General features: G+C 42.3%; 1 protein-coding gene across 1 annotated transcript; it reads left to right on the top strand.

Moving 5' to 3' along the window:
• Positions 1-240: 240 nt before the first annotated feature.
• On the top strand, positions 241-19,471 carry LOC145408802 (uncharacterized). Its single transcript, XM_080279449.1, has 10 exons — positions 241-263; positions 2,133-2,447; positions 5,347-5,438; positions 6,456-6,575; positions 8,109-8,251; positions 11,415-11,482; positions 13,174-13,422; positions 17,031-17,207; positions 18,720-18,943; positions 19,284-19,471. The coding sequence occupies exons 1-10, from the start codon at positions 241-243 to the stop codon at positions 19,469-19,471; spliced, it is 1,599 nt and encodes a 532-aa protein (XP_080135575.1).
• Positions 19,472-26,255: the final 6,784 nt, after the last annotated feature.

The raw sequence follows: 26,255 nt of genomic DNA on the forward strand, positions 1-26,255 counted from the left end.
GCTGTCATATCACTGACGTGTGTGAGTACGGCCATCAAACCTCAGCTTTTTTTTCATCCAACAAGAATATCGAATGTAAAAAAGAATTAATTTCCTTTGTGCTTTTTTATTTACATTATTATATTTGTCTGGCCACCTCACAGGAAAGTTCTTTTTAAAGACTGCCTAATACAGTGAAATAATTTCCTCCTTTATTTTTACTGTATCTTATCACTGTGATCAGGAAGACTAATGCACAACATGACCTGCAATAAGGACCCAAGGTTAGTAAAATCATCATTATTTGTGATAATAACTTAGGGTATAAACCAAATACAAGATATAGATCTGAGCAGCACGTTATTAGCCTCTCTCTCTCTCTCTCTCTCTCTCTCTCTCTCTCTCTCTCTCTCTCTCTCTCTCTCTCTCTCTCTCTCTCTCTCTCTCTCTCTCTCTCTCTCTCTCTCTCTCTCTCTCTCTGTCGTTTTTGTGTTCTTTCAATCTTCTTTTCAACATCAACATCAGCAGTCTACCACTTCATTATTCCAGCCGGTTCTCACATCAGCAACTGAAATAACGTTCCTGGAAATGTTTCGTTGCTTTGTCAGTCACACATTCCAAGTTTCTTCCATACTGATTACTGATTATCAACGTGTTCCATCGAAGCTCCGTAAATTTACTGAGTGCATCCCTCCACCCAGCCTCATCCCCTCACACAAACTCTGGATTGCCATTATCTTACTTCCGCCTTTTATTATCAACCCTAAGGCGATGTTACATTCATATCCACTCCTGCGTCAGCCAAACTCCTTACACAAACACTCCTTACACACACACACACACACACACACACACACACACACACACACCGGTATATATATATATATATATATATATATATATATATATATATATATATATATATATATATATATATATATATACGGAGCCTCTGTGGTACAGTGGTAAAGTGTGCATTTTCGTACACTGGAGAACGAGGGCTCGCGCCCCGCCAGGGTAGTAAACTTTGGGAGCGTTCTTCCGAACACGTACTGCTTTGGCTGACATAAGGGGTGCTGTGGTTGAACCAGTGTCGCATACTATAAAGGCCGGTTCACACGAGCTGAATCGCTGCCGTTTTTTTCGCCGATTTGCGGGGGAAAAATGCCGATTTTCGGCATTTTTCCCGGAAAGGTGTTCACACGTACGGGGACTGCAGAGGCAGGAACGCGGCAACAGTGTTTACAAACAAAGATGGAGCACCGTACTCGTACTAGGTGTGCAGCTCTTGCACTTGCACTTTTCCAACTTCAAGATGAGCCCTCACGGCCGCGATTTAGCTCTGTGAATAGGCCTTTACTGCCACTCAGCTATCCGGGGCTTCAGGGTCCGTATGCATAAATTTTCTTAAGCATAAATAATGTACAAGATTCCTTTACCTTTAACTCATACTTAAATAATAATACTTTTATACTCATGCTCATATCAAATACACCCAAACTGGAACGAACGTTAAAGTGAGATTTGTTGTGGTAGTAGTGTACACAAGATGTCGTATTCGTCTTCGTTCCCACAGCTTTGCCTTGTTCGGTGCTCCATTTAAATCGGCCCGGCCTCTTTCTCCCGATTCCGGCAAAAAAAGACCGACATGTCGGTCTCTCCATACCGGCGAAAAAAGCAGCCGGAATTTCTACCGGGAAGCAAATTCCGGCAAAAAACGACCGCAATTTTGCTCGTGTGAACCGGCCTTAAAGTATGCTTGCACCCAGCTGGCTTGCGCAGGCCGATTACACTTGGTTCACAGACTACATAACATCCAAAGCCACTCCAACACTACATTCTCATTTATAAGCACCTCTCACCCTACATACAATCTCTACTAGACAGCCTAAGCCACTTGGTAGAGATACATAGGCTGTATCGTCCCCACCTCGGTAGGGATAGGCCAGTTCTGCTGTGGACATTCAAGCGGCTGATGATCATGATTATATATATATATATATATATATATATATATATATATATATATATATATATATATATATATATATATGTGTGTGTGTGTGTGTGTGTGTGTGTGTGTGTGTGTGTGTGTGTGTGTGTGTGAGTGCTTGTGCATGCGCGGTCTGAGGGATGACTATATTTGTTTCTAGAACAACCTTTATATACCTGGTGCTTGGTGTCATCGCCGTCATCTTCATCGTCCACCAAATCTCCTTTCGTACGTCTTCCCGACTGCTCATCAGCTCCTTAATATTCAGCTCTGAGTCTGCTCCAATGAAGTGCCAGTGCAAGAAAGTCTCTGCCAGAGGAGGTAAACTGACTGTGGAGAATCTGGACACACTGCTGCCCTGGCTCAACATTACCACCAAGGAAGACATCGCCAAGCATCACCCCAACTTCCCCGCCGAGTTCCTCTTCAATGCCAGCAAAGAGACGGCCTGCAGTCTCATCCCAACCATTTTCAAGTAGGTTCAACTTTATGAAATTTTCACCCTTACAACCCAAGGACGTAATTCTTAGTTTGATTTTGCTGTTTAAGTGAGGTATCTTGCAGTGAACGAGTTAATAGTGGGTTATCCATATACCTTACCCTTCCCAGTCGAAAACTTGATCCATAGATTAATACTCGTAATATCTTCTGGATACAACAAGAATTAAAAAAGACAAAAATAACTTTGCCCAGTGACCTTAACCTTCAACTTGCTGTTCTCAAAATCATATTACTCCACTCTTGCCTGATTCACAAATCCTTCACCAACTCTGGTCTACATCGAATAAATAATGTATAAGTTGGCATTGCCCTGCGACATTTACCAATGGCTTATTCTCATACTCGTAGCTCATCCTTGGGTGATCCTCAGTTATCCCACAGAGATCAAGTCAGATTTAAAAAAAAAAAAAAAAAAGTGAGTATTAATGTCAAACATTTGACTTTACCCTGTAACCTCGACTTCCGACGGATTATTCTCAGAATCAAATCCCTCCATCCTTAGTTTACCCTGAACTTTACTGTAAAGTCTGTTCTAAATCGGAAAAAAAAAAGAAAAAGAAAAGAAGAAAGACTATTTAATCTGACTCTGACCCTTCCGTATGACCTTAACCTTTGGCTCATTTTTCTCAACGAATATAGACCTGCCCCTTGCCTGACTCTCAATCCCTCCGTCATTTGGATAAAATCAAATTAAAATAGTTTTAGTCATTTCTTCACACAGACGCACATGGGTCAACTTTGACCTTGCCTTATGACTTTGACAACTGAGTTTTCTAAAAGCTGAATTCCTTCGTACTTGCCTTGCCCTCAATTCTTCCACAGAGTTCGGTTTAAATTAAATAAAAACTAACTAAAGACCTTGTCATGTGACCCTGAACTTTGGCTTTCTCTGTGACCTACATCTTTCATTATTCTCAAAATCGAATGTTTCATTCATGCTTTACCCTGAACCGTTCCACAGAGTTTGTTCTCTATAGGATGAAAACTATTTACGTTGGCTTTGTCATGTGATCTTGGTCTTCGATCAGTTTTTCTAAAAATAAATATATAAACCCCTTGGATGACCGTCAATTCTTCCATCAAGTTAACCTTGATCAAATTGTGTTAGTTTTTTTTTTTTTATTCACAAACACACTTGGATCGAGCTTTGACTAAGCCCCGTGACTTAACTTTTGAACAGAGTGTCCTTGTTCCTACCTTTCCACTCAACCCTTCCACAAATTATCAAAATTATTGACCTTTCCATGTGACTTTGAACTTTGACCTATTATTCTCAAAGACAGTAAGTCAGTCATTGCCTAACCTTCAACCTTTCCATCAGGTTTGGTTAAAATCGAATAAAAACGGTGTCAATTTCTTTACACACACACACACACACACACACACACACACGCACAAATGCCATGGAAAATATCACACATTCAGGGCTATCGCCAGTACAGATGTAAAAATCCGTCATTGGATGGACTGGGCTTAATATTATGGGGAAGTGAGTCTCTTACAGTATAACTGACTTAGTTTTCTCATAGTCAGTCATTCTGATCAGGCTCTTTATACCGTTGTGTGTGTGTGTGTGTGTGTGTGTGTGTGTGTGTGTGTGTGTGTGTGTGTGTGTGTGTGTGTGTGTGTGTGTGTGTGTGTGTTATAAAAGTTTCAAATAAACCTCATTAGAATCCGTCCAACAATTATCAAGCAAAAAAATGCTTGGCAAACAGCCGTCATATACATCTCTGTTCATACATCATCCAACCAACTCAGTCCCCTGTCCGTTCCAAAGCCTCAGTAACTTCCATACGTAGCTTTCTTAAACAATAATTTACTATATTCATTTACCTTATTTTTCCCAACAAGTATCCCTTCACTTTCAGACCCTATCGACGCACATTCCATCCGTATGACCATAATATCTGGGCACTCCTTCATCCACCTAATTATCAACAGACTTGCTTCCTTTTACGGGTACATGGCGCTCATGACTTCATTTCGATTCATTCTAAGCACCCTTCACACATTCCTCAATAATTCTGTTTCCTCATTTCTAATTTTTTTTCGTCGAATTAAAACATTTTTTTACTTCATTTAAAGCTAAACACTGTGAGCATTTACCAACAGAAAGTTTTGGTTACCTGAGGAATTCAAGGACACCAGGCTTTTAGCATGACTTTAATCAGTAAAATGCATTTTGTTTGAAGTAAAGATATTACCACATGGGTCTGTTATAAAGAACATATGTCACAAGTATCTTCGCCGCTCTGTTGCATCTGTATCTCTTTTCTATCGCTACTTCAGTGGTAGCTGCTCGTCTGAAGTGTATGCTTGCATCCCTCCTTTACCACGGCGGGCGCTTAGCACCCGTCTAGCAACAAACTCTTATCCTTTTTCTGTCCAACTCTCTAGTGCAAGAGTTAACCGTTATTCTCAGTCCTTCATATATACAACAGGTCAGCCCTGGAACTGTCTCCCTATGTCTGTATTTCATACTGCCTATAATCTCCAGTTCTTCAAACGCAGTGTATCCAGGCATCTCGAAATGAACGATTCTTGAATTTGGCTCTCTTGTCTTGGTTTTGCTTTTGTTTTTTCTTGGAGGGAACAATTTGCAGGCTCCTGGCCTTTGGTTCCTTCTTCCTTGCATAAAAAAAAGTTTATAATGATCCTGTGTGTTTCCCTTTAGTTCAGTATGGTGCATTATATCAGTGTAAGTTCATTGGGAAATGCAGGTGATGATTTTAGTTTACACCTTTTTCTGATGACTGTGACAATCACACAGAGACATTTCATATTTCATAAGCAATAACAAAAAAAATAAGAAGAGTATAAATTAAATTTCGTTTAAAAAGACACATGATTACGTGCTCTTTTTATTATTTCAGTATTGAATGGAGAAACCGAAACTGGCAGGAGGTTATCCTTGAAGAGAACAGAAGGTTCCTCGCATTCTCTGCTTTTTATGATCCTAATCCAGGTAAGTCTTCAATGAGTATGTGGCAGGTTAGCTGAAAGTGTAATAAGGCATATTGCACGGATTTTGTGGCGGAAGTGGGATACATTGTCACATGAGGGGTACAATTGTTTCAGGGATTATACTCTTTTGACACTAACTTTGCCTGCAATAGCGATATTTCCGTCTGGAATGCTGAGTTGTAGAAAAGTAGCATTAGAATACGGTACCAGCCACGAGAGAGTGCGATTTTAAGAATGCAGAGCTATACTGTTTTCATTTTCTACCATTAACTACACGAAATATCTGCAGAAGTACGAGAACCTGTGCCAAGTTAAAGTCAGAAGAACATAGTAATACACCAGTTCAGAACAGCCATTCATTTTGTATCTGAATAATACACAAGTTTCAGAATGTTCTTCAGTAATACAGTGCTAACTCTCATCATACCAGGGGTTGGAAGATACTCAAGTTTACCATTCAACAATCAGCAGCAAGCAGTTGTCAATCATTTTTTCTGGAAAAATAACGTCAAGGAGGGAAATGCTTGTTCTTAATCCCCATACCACTCCTTTAGAATACGTATTTATACACATAGACATTTTATACAAACATGACACCTGATTTGGAGGTGCCGGAAGGCAAGAAATCAGATGAATGGAGGTGAGGGTTTGGTTAAAGTGTATTGAGAGAAAGAGTGGATAATATGGAGGATGTAAGGTACACACACACACACACACACACACACACACACACACACACACACACGCACACACACACACACACACACACACACACACACACACACACACACACACACACACACACACACACACACACACACACACACACACACACACACACACACACACACACACACACACACACACTGGCCACAATAATAAGTCCTTCCATTCCTTCCCTCTTCCCTCTCCTCATCTAAAGGGTCCACCGCCACCATGTAACCGCCACTATGTAACCGAAACTTAGTCTAAACAATCCCATCCATATCTGATTCTAATCCAACGATGGTAACTACAGGAGGCCAGCCCAACCTGCTAGTACTTGGACTGAGTAATGAGAGAAACCCCAGCCTGCCCTGGTGTCATGTCTGGTACTCAGTCTTAGAACCTCCTACAGCCTACAAGGTCACTAATGCTGGTAGGTGTGATGGCGATTATGTTGTAATAATGCTTTCTTGATGTGATGGTCATGAAGTTCAGCAGCTAGAATTTGGGTGTCTCTCATGTTTAGCTACGGTGGTTATGAGTTATGGTGATCATGAGTTGTGATGATCATAGGGCAAACAAGCCCATGAATAACGTTAATGATTAATGGTTCTGAAATCCAGTTCGTTAGCCTTTATCACTGGTTGAGCAGACATCAGCTGGTGCCACGTAGATAAGGCAGGCAAAATTTACGAACAGGATAAGAATTATGGCTACATAAAATAGATTCTTTGAATACACAGCATGTGTGTGTGTGTGTGTGTGTGTGTGTGTGTGTGTGTGTGTGTGTGTGTGTGTGTGTGTGTGTGTGTGTGTGTGTGTGTGTGTGTTAACACGAGCGACAATAGCGTAATATTTGATGCCAAAAACCAGCTAGGCAACCCAGCTTATCAATACATTTATGAATTCGATCCTTTCTTTTCAAGTATCATTAATTTTACAGTCCACTCACTCAAAACTCGTGATTACCATTCCAACCATGTGTCGTGTTAAATTAACTTGCGTAGTATAAGTAATGGATTCTTTGGGAATAATTACCCCATTGTCAAGCCAAAGTGTCGTGCTGACCCGTCAGTCCACTATATCACCCTTATTACTAACCCTCGGTTACCAAAATGCTACCAAAAACCATAGCTACGTGCTGGAATACCTATGTTCAATTTACAACCTGGATAAATTGAAAAGCTTCCCTCTCTCTCCTCGCAAAGTAGCAGTCTCCCCACCACCGCCTCTAGCTTGCTGGTTAGCTCTCACTTTCACTCCCCAGCAACAATGAAACAGAATATTTTAATGCTTAAATGAGGTAATTAGATTAAAAAAACAAAATAAAAGAGGAGTGCAGGTCATACCTGAACTTTGAGGAACAGACGGCTGGAGTTTCCCCCCCCCCCCCGGGGGCTGGAGAGGGAAGATGGTGCCATGTAAAGTCTGCTGGTGGTTGGTGGAGGGTGACTGTTACCTGTAAAATCAGGATCTGGTGCATCTGAGTGTAGGACTTTGCAGTAAAGGGTTGCAAGACGTTTTTTCCAGGTTCTTCAAGCCATGCTCACATTCTACGCAGATCGCGTTAATAACTGGGAGTGTTACAGGCAAGCAGAGTATATATTTGTAGATGATAGATAGGGAGAGCAGGCAATAATGTATAGAAACGGAGTAGCAGAAAATGGAGTGTGGTCAAGGTTTTTTTTTTGGATTACTGAGTCCGTGAGTTAGAGTAGCACTAGCAGAAGGCCTTGTGTTTAAGCCGTAGAGTCATCGTGATGATGATGGTGATGATGATGATGATGATGATGATGATGATTACTACCCCTCCGTGTTCTGCAGCGTACAAAATGCCTGTGTGCACCCTACAGCTGGTAACAGTGATGATAATGATGATGACGACGACGACGACGATGATGATGATGATTGTAATTCTCCCATTATAAACCTAACTGACTGTGTGCCTGTCTCCCTATCACGACAGTACACCTGGATTGGCAAGGCAAGGACACCAGACGACAGATGCCCTACCTTCTGACCTGCTCCGTGCCTCCTGGTGACACCCGTGTTCCAGCTGCCGTCTCACTGGTTTCCCGACCCTGTAACCCTGCCTCCAACCTCCTCAAGGTACTGTATTGTATTCCACCCCTGCCCCCACCCTCCACCAAGAACTGTGTCGTACTGCACCCTGCCTTCAACCTCCTCAAGATATCCCACCCCTCGCTTCATCACGCTCTTGAAAAAGTAGGTATAGAGGTAGTATGGCAAGTTAGCAAAGGTAAATGCAGTATTATCGTCCCACTTAACAATGCCCTTTTCTGTGATATGGAAAAATTTACAGTAGGTATGTATGTGGTCGGTGGGAACACCCAGGCAACAGTCAGTGTAGTGTTCCTCTACTCCAGGGTGACTCTGCATTGAGCGGCAAGTCAAATGATTTCCTATAAGCAAGGAAATCATTTAATATGGTGGGTGGTAACCTTATAACCAACCCATACGTGTTCCCTACGTGTCAACAAGAGGGTTGGCGGAGGGATAGTGCTCCTTCCCAGAAAGCAACAAAATGCCTTGGAACAGGGCTGACCCAAAGGCGACCACCAAGGACCGGACAAAGGTCATGGTGCGAATTTCAACGTGGAATGTGAGGGACGCGAATGATGAGGTGAAAGAGAGAGACTGCCTAGGTGAATGAGGATGCAAAAGTGGACATACGAGGATTGAGTAAGACCAAATGAAGTTATGAGAATGTGAGAGAGTGGAAATATAGACTGGGTACATGTGAGGGAGCAGGTGAGAATGAGAGGCAAAGGAGGATGTATGAATTGTTGTGTGCAAGAGATCGAATTCAGTATAAGAAAGTATGTATCAGTTGATTCAAGGATTGTGTGGGTAAAACTGAAAGTAGGAATACAACCGTGGGCGATTGTGTGAGTACAGTATATGCGCCGACAGAAGACAATGCGGCCAGAGTGAAAGAGGAGTTCTAGGTAAATGTGGCATCTTGCATAGAAAAGTTTGAAAGAAGTGAGAGAGTGTTTTTGATTAGAGATATGAATAGAAAAGTAGGGAATGTGAAGGTGGATGGAGTAGTCGGTGAGTGGGATGTGCCCGCAGAAGCGGATGAGACTGGTAGTGCTCTAGTGGACATTTGTGCGGGAAGGGGGTTGGTGATACCCAGTACCCTCTTTAGCCACAAAAAGATCCACAGGTATACATGGCAAGTGGTGAGAAGGATGGGTGGTGCACAGAATGAATGGAAGGCAGTGACTGATTATGTGTGTGTGGTTGGGAGAATAAGATATATGTTGGGTGAAAGACCATCCAGGGGTTGGGGAAGGACTCTCAGACCACCACTTGATGGTGATGAATGTTAAGGTACAAAATCAATGGATAAATAGAAAGAGGGAAGGGCAGGAGGAAGTAGTCCATACAAAGATGGTAAAAAGGTTGCAAGAGGATGAAAAAAAGGCTGAATATAAGAAAGAAGTGGAGGAGCGATTGGATAAATATGGTTTGGAGCAGATGGGAAAGGTGGAAGGTATGTGAAAGATATTCACAGAAGAAATCTGTGCTACTTGTGAAGTGGTGTGTGGGGTGAAGAGAAGACGAAAATGCGTACAAGGAACAGCATGGTGGAATGAAGAGGTGATAGAAGAGAGCATATAGTGAGTGGATGAGAAGCAGAGATATGGAGGAAGTTGAGAGATGGAATAGAGAGTTATATGTAGAGAGGAGTGACGTGAAAAGATTAATAAGAGACAGTAAAAAGAGAGTGGCTAAGGAGTTTGGAAGGAATTGGAGTGTAAAATGGAAAGAATGTAAGAAAATGTTCTGGAAGGAGGTAAAGATATTTAGACAGGGTGATAAAGAAGGTAGCAGGGGGAGGGAAAGATAAACATGGCGGATTGCTAGTGGAGAAGGGAGAAAAGGTGAACTCATGGAGAGAACACTTTAACGAATTGTTAAACATAGACAAGGAACGTAACGCGAGTAAAAGTGGCTGGGGAATGGCTGGGAGACAGAGGGAGATGAGAAGGAAGGAAGAGATCAGAAGGATGGAAGCAGTGGAGACAATGAAGAAGGTCAGAATGGGGAAAGCCCCAGGAATAGATGGAATGTGTGGTGAAATGTCGAAACACGGCGGTAGAGATGGTAGTAGAATGGCTATGGACGATGTGCAGATTGGCCCGGGAGAAAGGTAGTGTTCCAGAGGATTGGAAGTCAGATAAAATTACTCCCTTGTACAAGGAAAGGGGGAAAAAGAGGTGTGTGGTAATCAAAGGGGCATTTGTCTTCTTAGTGCAACAGGAAAAGTACATGATAGGATTCTTACTGACAGTTAGAAAAATAACAGAGGAATTAGTTGGAGAAGAACAGGGAGGTTTCAGGAGGGGAAGAGGTTGTGTAGATCAGATATTCATCCTAAGGTCTTTAGTGGAAAAGTTTTTAGAGAAGGGATGGAAGTTGTATGCGGCCTTCATGGATTTGGAGAAAGCATATGACAGAGTGGATGGACAAGGAAAGTGGAAAATATTAAGAATGTATGGAATATTTAGGAAGTTGTTGAATGCCGTGAAAAGTATGTATGAGGGTGCTAAGACTGCAGTGCGTGTGGATGGTGGGCTGAGTGAATTTTTCTATCTGAATGTTGGATTGAAACAGGGATGTGCCATGTTTTCATGGTTCTTCAATTTTTATATGGGTGGAGGTATAAGAGAGATACACGGTGAGGCAGTGATGTTGTGGTGGCCCCAGTGGAAGGGGCAGCAATTGGAATCTTCCTGCTCTGTTGTTTGCAGATGATACTGTGTTGTGAAGACGAAGGGGAACTTCAAGGCTTGGGGAATGAGTTTGGGAGAGTATGTTTGAAACGGAATTTAAAGGTGACTGTAGGGAAGAATAAAGCTGTTTCCAGGCTTCTTACTGATGACAGGAGCACTTAATACCTCCTGGGATCCAGCTTCAGCTGCACAGGTCTTGGTGGATCCCATACCTCTGTAGAAAACAGCCACTTGACTGTGGAGTGCATACCATGTTCTACAAAAATTTTGCCCAGTTGGAAAGCCATAACTTGTCATCAGATACTGCGAAGAGGAAGTGTGTCTGAAACCCATATTCACTCATGAGTAATGAAGTACAGTGATGGAATGGAAAAAGGATTTTACCCATCAACTGATGTGCCCAGAGTTTGTTCATATAGTTTAAGTGGTCATTGTGGTTTCTTCACTTGCCGATGCACATCAGATCCAGTATTCAAGAACAGAGCTATAATAATTGTTTTTCCATGCAGGTAGTGGGAGCCCGGGGTAGAGAACCTTCAGCCTACGTAGGTGGTCAGGTACCCAACAGCACAAACAGGTACTGCTATTGCTGTTTCAGATGGATTATTTTTCTCGGCAGTAAGAGTTTCAGCTAGAATATACGTATGTACTTGCCTGATCTGTGTAATTTTATTTGTGGTAATGTTGAAGGACACATTCAGATCCTAGGCATACAAACTGCCCTTATCAACAGCTGAAGTATGTGACGCACACAACCCAAGAGGAGTCAGCTGAAAAGCTGCAGCCTTACGCAGGAGAGAATATTGTAATTTTCAACAGTATGCATAATCTGTCCGTTTATACATCTTTTGTGTGATCCTATTACCATTCCTACATCTAAATTATTGTGGTAGTGAGGGCGCCCGCCATTCATCCAGTGTATGTAGCTCTGTCTTCAGGTGAAAAGCCAAATGGTTTCCTGTAACCTTGACAGTCATTTACTACGTCGGGTGACACTCATATAGCCATATGGCGCCTGGTTGTCTAGTGGGTTAAGGCGCTCCAGTTGGATGGAACTCGTAAGGGTTTACATCTGAAGGTCAGTTGGGGTATATATCTCACATAATGACATTCAAGGGCAAAGGCTGATTACACCTGCCTAAAATTTCGGAACTGAGTAGTCTAGCCCCGGGATCCTAATCTTGTTGATGGAGGATGGTAGATATCTAAACTGGCCATGATATGAAAAATTTCCTCTCAGCTCTATACCAGCTCAGCTGAAGTTACTTATTCATTTCAGTTCACTTTGTCTCTTACACTGCTCAGATATGTATCTGCATCTTGCTTATGACCTATCACTGATTAAGACATGACTATTTCTCCAAACTTTCATATAGCTTTCTCTCTACCATCATATAAGGGAGACACCATCTAGAAAGGAGAAGATCCCTCATGTCAGCCATTGGAAACATTTAGTGGAGGTTGGGAAAACATCTCAGTCCAAGGAGGTTAAAGGGCGTATTCCAAGTAGTTCTGGAGATATCGCAGCACTACATCCTTAGCTATTTATTCACCACATTGCACCTCTCTATTCTCTTGTATGTCATTAATCCAAGGTCTGTCGATATCATAAAAAGGTAGATAAAGTACAAGAGAATGTTAGGGTGCAATAAACAAGATGTAATTTACCGCTAAGGATGAGGTACTACGAAGCCTTCTCTGCCATCAGGAGTACGGCCCTAAAGCAAGGTGTGATCAACTCTGGTGAATGCCATTAAGCACACAGAATCCTCTACTGTGGTATCAAATATGCAGTATGAACTTCCACTAATACAGGTGGTTTCTGGCTGTTGGCCGCAGTCTGAGATCAGAAACCCCACAGCACTGTTGCCCAAGTGCTGACCATTCACCCTGCATTTGCATTGCTAATTTTTGTCTGCTGTCTGATATCCCCTGTTTTCCAGCCCGTCATTCAACTTCCGTAACTTTCCAGCATATCTCTTTGGTAATTTTTTTTCCATTATGTTCAGTGAGAACTTCATTTTCGGAGATATAGCTTATAATGCTGTGTTCATGAAGGACATCGTGGATTCCCTCTTGCCTAGTGGATTCCCTCCTTCATCTTTCGTCAGCTACTTAGTTTAATTATGTTATTTCTGGCACTGTATCATCCTTCACCCTTGAATTCACTTCCCCTTTAACTTTAATTTGTAAGTTAAATAAATGTTACTTTAATCTGCCTTCCTTTTTACCAATAAATAACCTTGATTCGTTGTCCTTTCCTTGCAGCAAAAACCTAAGGTGGACTGCTGCCGTGTGTGGCCCCGCCCTCTACTACTACAGTTATGACTGGTCTTCCCGCCTGGTGGAGTGGATAGAAATCCATAGAGCGGTGGGATTTGGAAGAGTGTTTGTTTACAACACAGGCGTCCATCCCAACATGGAGAAAGTGCTTCAGTACTACGAGAAGGAGGGTTTTGTCCACGTCACACACTACAGTTTCCCGCCACCATACAATGATGAACCCAGCTTGCACAAGTACAGTCCACAGAATATCGTAACGATAGTCCTTTGGGTTGCTAGACAACTAAAAAAGCGCACCTAGATAAATGTACATTAATGCTAGCTCCACTATCCCAGTTCATCAGTTTTAGTTTATTGTTGCCCTACCGTACGACTTTATTCAACTTAGGAAGGATCTGTAGTAGATCGGAAAGGCTCTCTTAAACTGAATAATATCAGGGGATGGCAAGAACAAATGTTATATATGCGTCATCGGAATGAAGGGGATAAATTTAAGTAGAATATTGTTGTTTGGTAATAATGTATATACTGAATCAATGGCTGTCATGTTACAGGTTTCTTATTATGTTAGGTTTGATTAATCTTAAGTAAAATGAGGCTGTGGCTTCAAGAATTCATATTGTTGTAGCGCTTCATTAATTTGACCATTCACACTAGAAATGTTCTTTAAAAACGACTAACTTCGACTTCATCGTAGAACTCTAATTGGCTTTCACTATTTCTCTAAAAAAAAAGACTCCAAAGCAATTTCAGTTTCAAACCAGTATGTTGAAAAGCAACATTCCATTCAGTCTTCTTCGAAGAAGCATTACCTTGCCGTGGCAAAGCTTGTGTATCCCAGTGATCAGTGGAGGTATGCTAGTAAAGTGCAGTCCTAATATGCAGTTCACTGTTAGGGATCAGACAAATAATATTCCCTCAGTGTAACTGTCTGAGTCAATTCTAGCTCAAAATTCTTTCTCAGTCAATATGACAAGCTCCTCCAAACCGTGGCCTCTAGTACCTAGGAACGACTGAACAGCTGAGCGTGGCAGGAGTTAGGCCTGCTCCAGAGCAAGGCCTGCTAAAGCCCCGTCCACACGAGCGGGCAATGCCCGCGGGCACAAGTGAGCAGTTTGCCAGTTGACGGGCTCACCGCTTGTGCCCGCGGGCAAATGCGTAGATTGCCACGGGCAATTTACGCATTTGCCCGCGGGCACAAGCGGTGAGCCCGTCAACAAGCAAACTGCTCGCTTGTGCCCGCGGGCATTGCCCGCTCGTGTGGACGGGGCTTTAGAATCTCTGAAGAAGACGAGTTAATCATCTTTGAGAATTAAGACTTTGGACATGAAACGTCCAAACAAATGCAAGTTAGTCTAACTTAGCTGTTTTCTTAAAGAAATGAGAAATAAAAATTAGAATATCTTGGGTCTTTGTGAGATCAGAAGGCCAGGTGAGGAAATCATAGAATGTCGTCGGGTCAGAAAATGAGATTCAAAGCGTTTGGTGATGTGATGGTCACATCTGAGGTTCTAAACCCCCACACAGCGAACAAGGGAGACTTGTCCCGCAAATGTTTTGGGCTTTATAAGGTATATATTCTGAAATTGACCATCATTGATGAAAAAGAACTGGCCATCGACATTAAGAACCTGTCATCTTCACTTTCACACAAAATGATTGCACTAGAGCTTCTCTCCGTCATTCATACGAAGCAGTTGGAGAAGCTGAGCCCCAGCTTATGTTTGTGCTAATAATTGCACCATGGTAGTATCGTCAGCGGAGACGAAATTCCGTTTGAGGCTAATAAACAACTTCCTCAGATCTACTTTCTCCCCACGGGTCAATATTCCCCATGGGCATAGGATCTCTGCATGGATGTAGGTTTCCAGCATGAATGAATACACTCATGGATAATTTTCCACAGTGAGCCTATTTTTCTCCATAAGCCTATATTCCAACATCGACGTTTACTCTGCACCGTTAAGTGTACATTTCAAACACAGACACTTAACCAGTGGACGTAAATCGCTATGAACCTATTGTAACCCACTGAACCTTTATACCTACTTCGACCTGATTCCCGAGTAATATCCCTTATGGATCTATTTTCCAAGCACTGACCTATTCCCACTTGGACCTTTTCACTCAAATGACTTATTCCCAATGGCTTATTCTCTCACTACTCGCTTATCCACCTACATACCCAGCAATCAACGCACATAAAACCATAGCCTTACTCATTGTAGTCCGTCTCGGAATTAGGACGACATAAACCCGTCTCCTGCCTTTGTTCTCCAAGTAAACACCCACCCATTCCACTTTAACAACACTCAACCACACCCCACCCCACGTCACACCCAACATCCTGTCAAGCCAACATCCAACACCAACCTATCCACCCACCCGGACACGATCCTACCAACCCGCTTAGCCGGATGACTCGCAGTTTCACACACACACACACACACACACACACACACACACACACACACACACACACACGCACGCACGCACGCACGCGCGCGCGCTCGAGAGAGAGAGAGAGAGAGAGAGAGAAAGAAAGATGACGTTTACACTGTCGATGGCTTCACGGCTTTATTTAATCTCGGTCTAACAGCACATAATAATGCAGTACTCTTAACAGGCCGACAGAGGGTTAGATAAGGATTTTATTCAGGCTGCCGACACATGATTTTGTGTGTCAGGGGTAAATATCGTGCTTAACATATCTAAAAGGGATATCAGTTTGCTGACAACAGACAAGTTTATCCATCGCAGGAGAAAGTCTCGTCTAAAAGAGTGAAACATGGATTTTATTCTGGGTAACGCCATCTGACTTTATGTCTTTTCTCCAGCCAGGTTGCTTAATTTCTGGTGAATGCCCTGTATCCTAAAGTATGGGTTTATCCTCTGGTTAACACATGTTGACTTTGGCTAACACCAGGTTATTTTACTCGTTAACTGGATATTCTTCGGTCGAAAGTGGGTCAGATAATATCCTTTAGCACTGTTTTCTACTAAATCAACAATATATCTTTCTTAATTCATTATTTCACCGACAGTAGGCTTTATAAAAATAGCCCTTGCATCACAAATCAAAGCAAGTCGAAGAACTTGATGGTAAGAACACTCCAAGACCTCTTAGCCCCTGCACTCCCCTCCGCCCTTTTGCCTCCACCCCGCCAACCCATCCCATTTCTCCAAAACATATAGGCATCCACCACTCTCCCTCTCGCTTCTGATAACCAAAGAATGCTTCGAGTCTGTTCACTCAGCGTATTCGCGGGTTCAAATCTAGAGGAAGTCCGGGGGTGGAACCAAATACGCACATGTGCCGACTGCTTGACTTAGAAATACAAGAGAAACAATACATTTAATAAACAACAAATGGAATATATTCATGTTATCAGAGTCAAAACATCAAAGTATATATTAGTACTGCTATATCCATTAGCAAAAGGCTTGAGCTAAAGGGATATTTTCGACAGAATTACATGGTAGGCAACTGCTGTGCTCGTGGATCCGACACCGCCACATACATGGGATGGCTGCATGAGGTGATCGCTACTCCTGGCTGCAACAGTACCTACTGTATATCAGACTGAGATTTTTTGTATTACTCATCACCTGAACAGACTTTGATGGAAGGTCCCATTAAACAGAAACAGTACAACTCACTGATCACTTATACACACAACCTTCTTTATCAGCAAGGTAGTGTTCTTTCGAAGAATGCTGTAAGGTATAGATAAAAAGACTTCACATAAACTAGCTGCTGTGCCGTAGCCGTATATATTAATTTCTATCTTTGACTTGAATCTTAAATTTAATTATGAAAACTTCTGTTATTTTGGATGCAGGTTATGGACGGATGTGGAGCGACAGAAACAATTTGCACAAGAGAATATTGTCTTCACAGACTGTCCATTACGACACATGCACCAGTATCGCTTTATCACTCACCTTGATCCTGATGAACTGCCAATCCTGAAGCAACACCATTCCTACAGTGATTTCATCCAGCACCTCCTGAAAGAGTAAGTATCTCTTTTCTCCACAGGCAAAGTATAGTAGACGTATGTTATTCACATACTTGTTAGTTCCTAGTGTGATCTTCTATATAGGGGATCTGGTTTCAGGTAATATACTTGTACCAGTACAGACTGCGTATTTTATACATAAATAATGGTAATGAAACCCATTTTCAGGTGTACCAGACTTTTCTTGACAGTTCTGCAAGACAAGTTTGAAAATTTCAAAACTTAACAAAATCATCTCTGCATCAGCACACGAGATAGGATTCTATACAGAGAGTTCGGCGCTGAAGGCCTTAACATTTACGTTCATCATAAACTAAAGTCATTACTAAGCTTCTTCACCTTCATACTTGAACTAATATTGTCATAAAAAAGTTTAATGCATCCAGAAATTTCTACCATACACCAGATAACGTACAACATGCTCCACTACACCCTTCCAGACCACCACATGGTAGATCCCTAGATCCATAAATAAGTTATACATCTTCCCCACTGTAAATGTCTGACTCTACAACCATAGCCATTCTTAAGTCATCTTATTTCACAAAAATATATTCTCTATGATGATTCACACTTTCTCTCTAAGTAAACTACTCTCCTATGTGCCTTACACTTTACATAAAGGAACAAGAACAGCTAAGCTCTATAATGCCAGTCCCTTGGGACTCTTGGCCTAAAAATGAACACAGAGGATCTGTGATGACCTTAAAGAAGCCATATTATGAGTTTGCCTCATATTCATAAGGTATCAAAGTATTTATTTTAAAATTCTACTTAAGAATCTTTGTGAATGACTCAGATCCTTGGAAGACATCTCGTAGCTTCCAGTTTAACAAGGGAAGATTGGTGGAGTCGCCTTGGGGGCTCCAGTATGGCCCAGTTCTTCCGTAGTAAGTGAATCCTGTCTACAACAAGTGACTCAGAGACTACTGCGTTAATGGGCCAGTCCTTGCCATAAGCAGGATCTTGCAACTTCTGCTGTCTTTCCCAAGTCTCCTGGTGCCATTTTTGTACTCCATGCTAGTCTGCACCATTTGCAATTGTGTCAGCTGCCTCCCTAACATCACACCTTAACATATTTGCACTAATAGCATCTGCTGCCTTTGACTGTTAATTGCCGTAAGAAATTCCACTCTACTGAATGAACCTGTACTAAAGGTCTATCACTACTCATAACCACACCCCAGTATGTATCTTTTCTTCTACTCCTTCAAAATCCTAAAATATGTCCTCAGTCTCACCACCACATTATCCTCATTCGTTTCACACCACAAACTAATATTTAAACATTGACCCCCAGTTCTTTTCCCTGAATGATTTCTCAATACTCTATCTTCTTTCACTGCTAAACAATAATTGTTCATATAATTTGCATACTAATTACTAATTTCTTTTCTACGATCTTCAGTTCCTCTTTCTCTTCTCTCTCATTGAGAATGAAAACATATACATAACTCCGTCAAAAGAGGTCACAGTGAAAAATGTTTTTTGCCTTTTCGTTTATTTTAGTGCATCAAAAGTGAATCCAGGATTTATGATGCAGTGGAGCATGTTCTACAATGATCTTGAGCCTCAGGGCAAGGCAGCGTCTCTGCCGGAGTACCTGTGGGTGCTGCGTCACACTCGCAGACCAGCTGCAGACCTAAAGCCCGCAACAGGCCAGTACAAGACACTCTATGATATGGACACTGCGAGGGGAATTTATTCTCATGGAGTTTTATGGTGTACTACAGGTCAGTTGAAAAGCTGTCTAACGAAAAATATGTTGCTTTATATACATATGAGTTTCAAAGTCCATTTCAAGTAATATAAGAAATTTTAGCCTGTGGAGAGTTTGTGAACTAATGCAGTCCTTTAACCCAATTTCTTATATTGCTGTATCTACAATCTTTTAATTCTTGCTGTGCCAGATAAAATCACTCCATTATAGAAAATCCACATCAGCGAGAAAGTTGTAACACTCTCCCTGATGTTGCCATATGTAGGCTAACGTACTCTGTCATGGTTAGCGTTTGATAATTTTGTTCAGCTATGGTAAGCCCGTGTTAGTCAAACAACACACCATTCCGGCAGGTTGGTGTAGCGATGATAGCCTGAGGAGAGTACCCACAAGTATTGGCTATATTGGGCACTTCAGCAAGACTTGTGGCGAGAAATGTAAAACTCCACACTACACCAAAGAAGACTTGTCACTGCAGAGATACCGTGACCAGGTCTCCAAGGCTGCTGAGAAGACCCTGAGAGAGCTACAACTTCTGTGACTACTACAGTGTCTTCATTTCCGCGTTTACCGAGGCTGGCCAGGATTTGTGAAATGTAACAGAAGAGTGCATGATGGTATAGTATTAGTAGTAGTTATGGAGTAACACAAGTCTGTCTGGCCGAGCAGATTCGTCAACTCCAGGCATGCAACCGCCTCAGCAGGGCCATTGCGTGCAGCGAACCGATGTTCCCTTGCAGAGGACAGTGCCTCACCACAGCGAGACTCGGAGAAGACTGTGGAGGTTTGGTTCCTGGATGAATGACGTATTTGCGTCCCTCCAACTGGTTAACAGAGACACCATTAATTGTAGTCGCCACATCACCCCGTTATTTAACTATGTGGCTATCACCTAGCTTTTAAATGTTTTCCTGAGTGACAGAAAGCCATTGGGCTTGTCACTTTGTACACTCACCTTAGGAAGAACTAGGCATAGAGTGAGTGGATGATGGTTGTCTCCTCTATCAACATGTGCTTAACGGTAGTTTAGCAAACACCGAGTTAAACCAACCAAGCTTGATCAAAACAACCTCACAGTACTAAACACCTGCTTGCCTACCTGCTTGCCTACCCACCTGTCTGCTTGCCTGTCCACCTACCTGCTTGCCTGTCTACCTACCTGCTTGCCTGCCTACCTATCTGCTTGCCTGCATGCCTACCTGCCTGCCTGCTTGCTTGCCGTTCATGCTGCATGCCCTCTACCTTCCAATCTGCATGTCAGACATGCAGGAAAGGTAGAAGTTTAGTAGGCAAGCATGTAGGCAGGACAGTAGGAAAAACGAGTGGCATTAGGCAGGGAAGGCAGTCAGGCAGCACGCTGATATGAAGGCAGGAAAGCAGGCAGTAGAGTAGGCATTAGTAACACTGATATGAATGGACAGGCTGGCAGCAGCAGGCTGGCAGGAAGAAAGGCGGGGACACTGACTTGAAGGCAGGAAGGCAGGCAGGGGTGCAAGAGGGCAGGAAGGAAGGGTGAAATATAGACAGGCTAGGGGATAGGCAGGCAGGATGAAGGCAGGCGGGTGGGTAGTAGGCTTGTAGGATGGCATGCTGATAGACATACAGGCAGCTCGGCAGGCAGGCAGCCAGCAGCCAGGCAGAGAAGCGGGCAAACAGGGAAGCACAAACTCTTCATACAAATGGCGTATGTGTTGCTAAAGTGAAGGAAAATGTCAGAAAACTTGTTGGCTTGTGAATTGTCAGGTTTTGTCTGACGTCAAGAGGTCGGCTGGTGAGGGGCCAGGGAAGCACAAACTGTTCCTATAGAAAACGTTTGTGTGGCGATGGCGAGGAAAATTGTGTAAAAACTTGCTGACTTCTGATTGGCCAGGTTTTGTCTGACGTCATCAGACTCCCCGGCCGGCCTGCCTGTCTAGTTGCCCAGCCTGCATGTTGGTCTACCTGCCTCTCTGCTTGCCTGTCTGCTACCCTTTGAGATTATCGCCCTGTCTGCCTACTTTTTCAATAGATAAAGAGGCTGGAAATTAATGGATGAGGTAGACAAACAAATTGGTAGGCAGGTGGTTTGCAGGCAGGCAAACAGACTATTATATGCATAGACTGATGCATGTAGGAAGGTAGGGAGGCTGGATGTCAGGAGTTAGGTGTGGCAGGCAAGGAGACAAGGCACTTTGCACATGGGGAGGTAGTCTGGAATCATGCACGGCGAGAATATATAAACTCCACAATGGGAGTGAAAGCGTTTATAGACTTGCCATTCATCCATATGAGTGCGCGCGCGCGCGCGCGTGTGTGTGTGTGTGTGTGTGTGTGTGTGTGTGTGTGTGTGTGTGTGTGTGTGTGTGTGTGTGTGTGTGTGTGTGTGTGTGTGTGTGTGTGTTCTACCATATACGATCGTTTGTCTGAAGCAAAAATAAAATATCGAGCTTCGAGCATCCTAGTGAACGGGCTGAGGTGAAATGGAGTGAATTCTTTTGCCGATGATGCTTGTTGGATGAGAACTATTGGATGCATAGTAATGGATGGGAAAGGACTGGATTCTGTATATGTAGTGGGAAAGAGTGGATGCAGAGTAGTGGATGGGATAGAGTGGATGCAGCGTAGTGGATGGGATAGAGTGGATGCAGCGTAGTGGATGGGATAGAGTGGATGCAGCGTAGTGGATGGGAAGGAGTGGATGCAGCGTAGTGGATGGGATAGAGTGGATGCAACGTAGTGGATGGGATAGAGTGGATGCCGTGTTGTGGATGGGAATAAACGGATGCAGTGTAATGGATGGTAAGGAAGGATGACGTATTGTGGATGGGAATAAATGGATACAATGCAGTGGATACAAAGGAATGGATGCAGTGTTGTGAATGACCATCTTACAAGCATATATCGGAAGTATGAGGAAACAGTAACCATTTTATAGATGAAACTACCGTACTATATCTGGGTAGCCGAAATTTTATACAGTTTTCTCTGCATCAAAGAAATCATGTATTCTTTGGGTAACTATTTTGGTATGTACAGGAAAAGTAAGCCAGACCAATAAAAGAGCAAATTTGATAGCCTCGTTTTCTCTCTGTGAAAAAAGTTGACATTACCCCAGATTTCTCAGCACTTGACCGTATGTCAGTGACAGTAGCTACAGGTGGAGTTTTAAATTATTTCGCACACACACACACACACACACACACACACATCTATCTATCTATCTATCTATTTATCTTTCTATATATAAATACACACACACACACACACATCTATCTATACGTCTATCTATGTATCTATCTATCTTTCTATATTAAATACATACATACATACACACACACACACACACACACACACACACACACACATATATATATATATATATATATATATATATATATATATATATATACACTAGAGTGTATATAATTAAATACTTACAGATTTTCTCAGGAATAATAATAATAATAATAATAATAATAATGATAATAATAATAATAATAGTAGTAGTAGTATCAGTAGTAGTAGTACTAGTAGTAGTAGCAGTATCACTCAAGGATAAAAGGAAACAATATACAGTGTATAAAAAAGTGAAATTATTTTTATTAGTTCTACAGCAGTTACATTGGTTGGGGTTCTGGAGGACTAGGAGTGGAATAAAAAAAAAAAAAAAAAGTACATGTGGTGGTTCACATATAGAGCGTCTCAGGTCTTGTGTGTGCATGGGACGGCTCAGTCAGGTTTATGAGAGTTTACCTTGGATCCTTTTCTACTTCACATAATCTTCTTCTTGTTCTGTAATTAATTTTCTTTCTGGCTTCCTTCAACCTCTGTCTCTTCGCCGCACTGTTGCATCTTTATCTCTTTTCTATTGTTACTTCAGTGGTCACTGCTCCTCTGATCTGTCTGCTTACGTTCCTTCACCATTATGGCGGGCGCGTAGCACCCGTCCGGCAACAAACTCTCATCCCTTTTCTGTCCAACTGTCTAATGCAAGAGTTAACTTACTACCAGTCCTGCATGGATGCTACAGCTCTGGAACTGTCTCTTTCTGTCTGTACTTCCAAATGCCTATGATCTCCAGTCTTTCATATGCAGTGTCTCCAGGCATCTAGAAATGAACGAATCCCAAAGTCAGCTCTCTGTTATCTTGTTTTTGATTTTTTCTTGGGGGGAACTATTTTACGGGCTCCTGGCCTTTGCTTCCTTCTTTCTTGGGTGAAAAAAAAAAAAATCATCATGAACTTCATCTCTCTCTCTCTCTCTCTCTCTCTCTCTCTCTCTCTCTCTCTCTCTCTCTCTCTCTCTCTCTCTCTCTCTCTCTCTCTCTCTCTCTCTCTCTCTCTCTTTCTCTTTCTCAAGCTGAATTAAATCGGCTGGAATGAACAGGAACAATAATATATAGAGTTAGCCTTCTCGCTGAAGGATCAATGTTCATTGTGTTCACTATAACACGCTTGGCCCCACTGAACATAAGACCACATTACCACCACCACCACCGCCATCACCACCACCATCACCCTCATCATCATCGTCATCGTCATCATCACCGCTACAGGTAAAAGTTCATGTGTGTGTGTGGTGGGGAAGACTTCAGTCATTTCTCATGCACCAAGGTGAAGAAATACAATCACACACGTCAACAAGAAGAGCTGCTCCTTCAGACACACTCCACCTGCAACGATACAAACGTTACAATAAATTCAAAAAGACAGGGGAAAAAAATCAGGTTATATCAGAAGGAGAGACACCAATACCCACCAAGATACAAAGGAGAGAGAGAGAGAGAGAGAGACAAAGAATTTCATCAGTAGCGTATGTTACAAAATTATAAACGATCTCTTAAGGTGTTCTCTCTTGCAGATACAAAAGGTTAATCCTTTAAATATGCCTGGCCACCAAAACAGTAGCATGGCAAATGGAAGAGGGGCGCAAATAGCTGACGTCCCCTCCCCCCCCCACCTGCCCAGACCTAAATCACTGCCCACGACCTTCGGATCTCCGTGTACTGGGAACTGAACATGCAAGAATCGAAAATATCAATATGGTTGAGTTTGTAAACAATTTTTTCTTCAAACACACAGAATTAAGCCATTCCAAGGCATACTCAAGGATAGAACATCAATACATCCTTGGAGACCAGATTTAAAGTTAGGAAATCCGTCATATGATTGCTGAAAAGCAGGATTACAGCGTATGAGCACCCCTGGAACAATTATTGCTTCAATGGCCGGGAGCCTACTCTACCTTTCATTTGCTGCCACTTAAGCATCACATACAGCCCATCTTGCCATATTCTTCTTTTCCTTATACCTTTCATATGACACTTCATCCTTCCTCTGAAGCCACACTTCATATGCACGTCTCCTCTCAGCCACAGCCATACTTACCTCCTTGCACCACCATTAACTTCCCATTCTTACACCATCACCAACTCGTCTCACACCACACACCTCTTCCGCATGCCCCACCACTGCACTCTTAAACAACTGCCATTCCTCCTCCACACTGCCATTATCTTGATCTTTCACTGCATTCCACTCATCTTTCAATTTCTCCTGATACTCTATCATTTTCTCTCTTTTATCCACCTCACTCATTTTCAAAACCTCCCTGCCACACATAACTCTCCTAGCTCTCACCCATCTCTTACCTACTCTCAACTTTCTCTCCACCAGGTTGTGGTCAGACATACCTCTCAAAACTCTCACATCCAACAATCTTCCTATTACATTCCTGAACACAACCACATAGTCCATCAATGGTTTATCAACAACCCTTCCACCCTCCTGTCTCACCCATCTATAATGTGCTTACAAATATCTTTCTTCTCAAACAAGGTATTTCCAATTACCATCTCTCGCTCAGCATCAATCCCTATTATTCGCTCACCAATTTCATTTCTTCCAGGAACACCATGCATACGAACTACACCTTCAACTGCTACATTTCCCACTCTAGCATTCAGATCTCCTATCATTACCACATTCACATTCGCTCTAAAACTCTGCAGACACTCATCAACATCATTCCAGAAAGACTCCCTCTCTTCTGCATCCCTCTCGCTACCAGGCCCCTATGCACTCGCAAATACCCACAACTCACGTTCAAATTTCGCTTTCACCCACATCAGTCTCGATGACACCTCCTTCCATTCAATCACACACTGCTGCACTTCCGGGCTCACTAACAAGGCCTACTTACACTCAAATTCAGGTGAAACGTTCCTTGACCTCCTGCATCCAGTGACATTTTTTTTTAGCTTATTCTTGCTTCCTCCAGACGATTTCTTTCAGCTTAGAATTTGTCTTAACTGATAAAGGGGCTACTGAACCCTATATTAAACCCCTGCAGTTTGAAAAATCTCTACTATGCACCCAAAAATTAAAAAGTGGGGTCGGAGAAACGTTTGGCCTGTAGGAAGGAAAAATAAAATGAACTATATCCGTAAGACAGTAATAGGATAAAAAAAATATATATATATTATCAGAAAGATCAGTACTTACTCCTACCGCCAGATGGTGTGGTTTTCTTTCCCTTTTCTAACAGACCATAGGGAAAAAAAAATCCCTTGTAGTGCAAAGGTTAGTGAACAATAAACCTAACCCTTTCACCTCAGAACTTGAGTTTCTGAATGTTGGCAGAAAGCTACAGTATACGACATATGAGAGGGAAAAGACTGCAGTAATTACAAATGAAATAATCAACGTAAAACATTTGCATGAGTCCTCCCCAGCAAAAGACTGTGTTCCTTTAGTAACATGTCAGCTCAACAGATGACGTTAGGGTCGATATCAAATGTGCATTACTAGTTTTATCTAAAATGATTTTATCCCCTTCAAATTCACAAGTTATTAACGCTCATCTTAACAATAAGCCTGTATATTTTCAGGAGGGTGATTTTACGACCTTCTCCTGCCTTAGTTATAACATGTATTTTTAACACTATAATTTTTGATGCGTTGGGAAAAAGGTTTCGCGAGTGGTGCTTTGGATTTGTATTCAAAGATGGTTGTTCAGAGTCGGATACATTACTATCAGGTTACATCTCCCACTCAATTTTGTTTATACAGAGTTGTGAGCGTTATCCAACTACTACAGTGTAGTGAAAAAAACATAGGGTAATTAGTACTGATTCTGATACGTACCTTGGCCCCGTAAACTCGCCAAACTATTGTTCGAGATAGTTAAAGCTCACTGTTTTGTGATTCGGTAGACTGGGGTGGGGAGTCTACAAAGCAGGTCCACGTAAGCCAGCCAGCAGAAAAGCGCTGGTCGTTGCAGAGAGAGTACCTTCACTTTCTGGTAAGGCGATTTTTTAATTTTTTTCATGCTTGGGTATTATTTGT

This window comes from Coenobita brevimanus, chromosome 78, assembly GCF_032717465.1.
Source record: "Coenobita brevimanus isolate Jiangsu-jjx chromosome 78, ASM3271746v2, whole genome shotgun sequence".
Lineage (NCBI taxonomy): Eukaryota > Metazoa > Arthropoda > Malacostraca > Decapoda > Coenobitidae > Coenobita > Coenobita brevimanus.

Bases quoted from the DNA above. Each gene is read 5' to 3' on its own strand.
- LOC145408802 (XM_080279449.1), top strand. From the start codon at position 241: ATGACCTGCAATAAGGACCCAAG. The intron at 264-2,132 runs GTTAGTAAAATC...ATTTGTTTCTAG, and splicing joins ACCTGCAATAAGGACCCAAG to AACAACCTTTATATACCTGG. The intron at 11,483-13,173 runs GTACTGCTATTG...CTTTCCTTGCAG, and splicing joins GTACCCAACAGCACAAACAG to CAAAAACCTAAGGTGGACTG.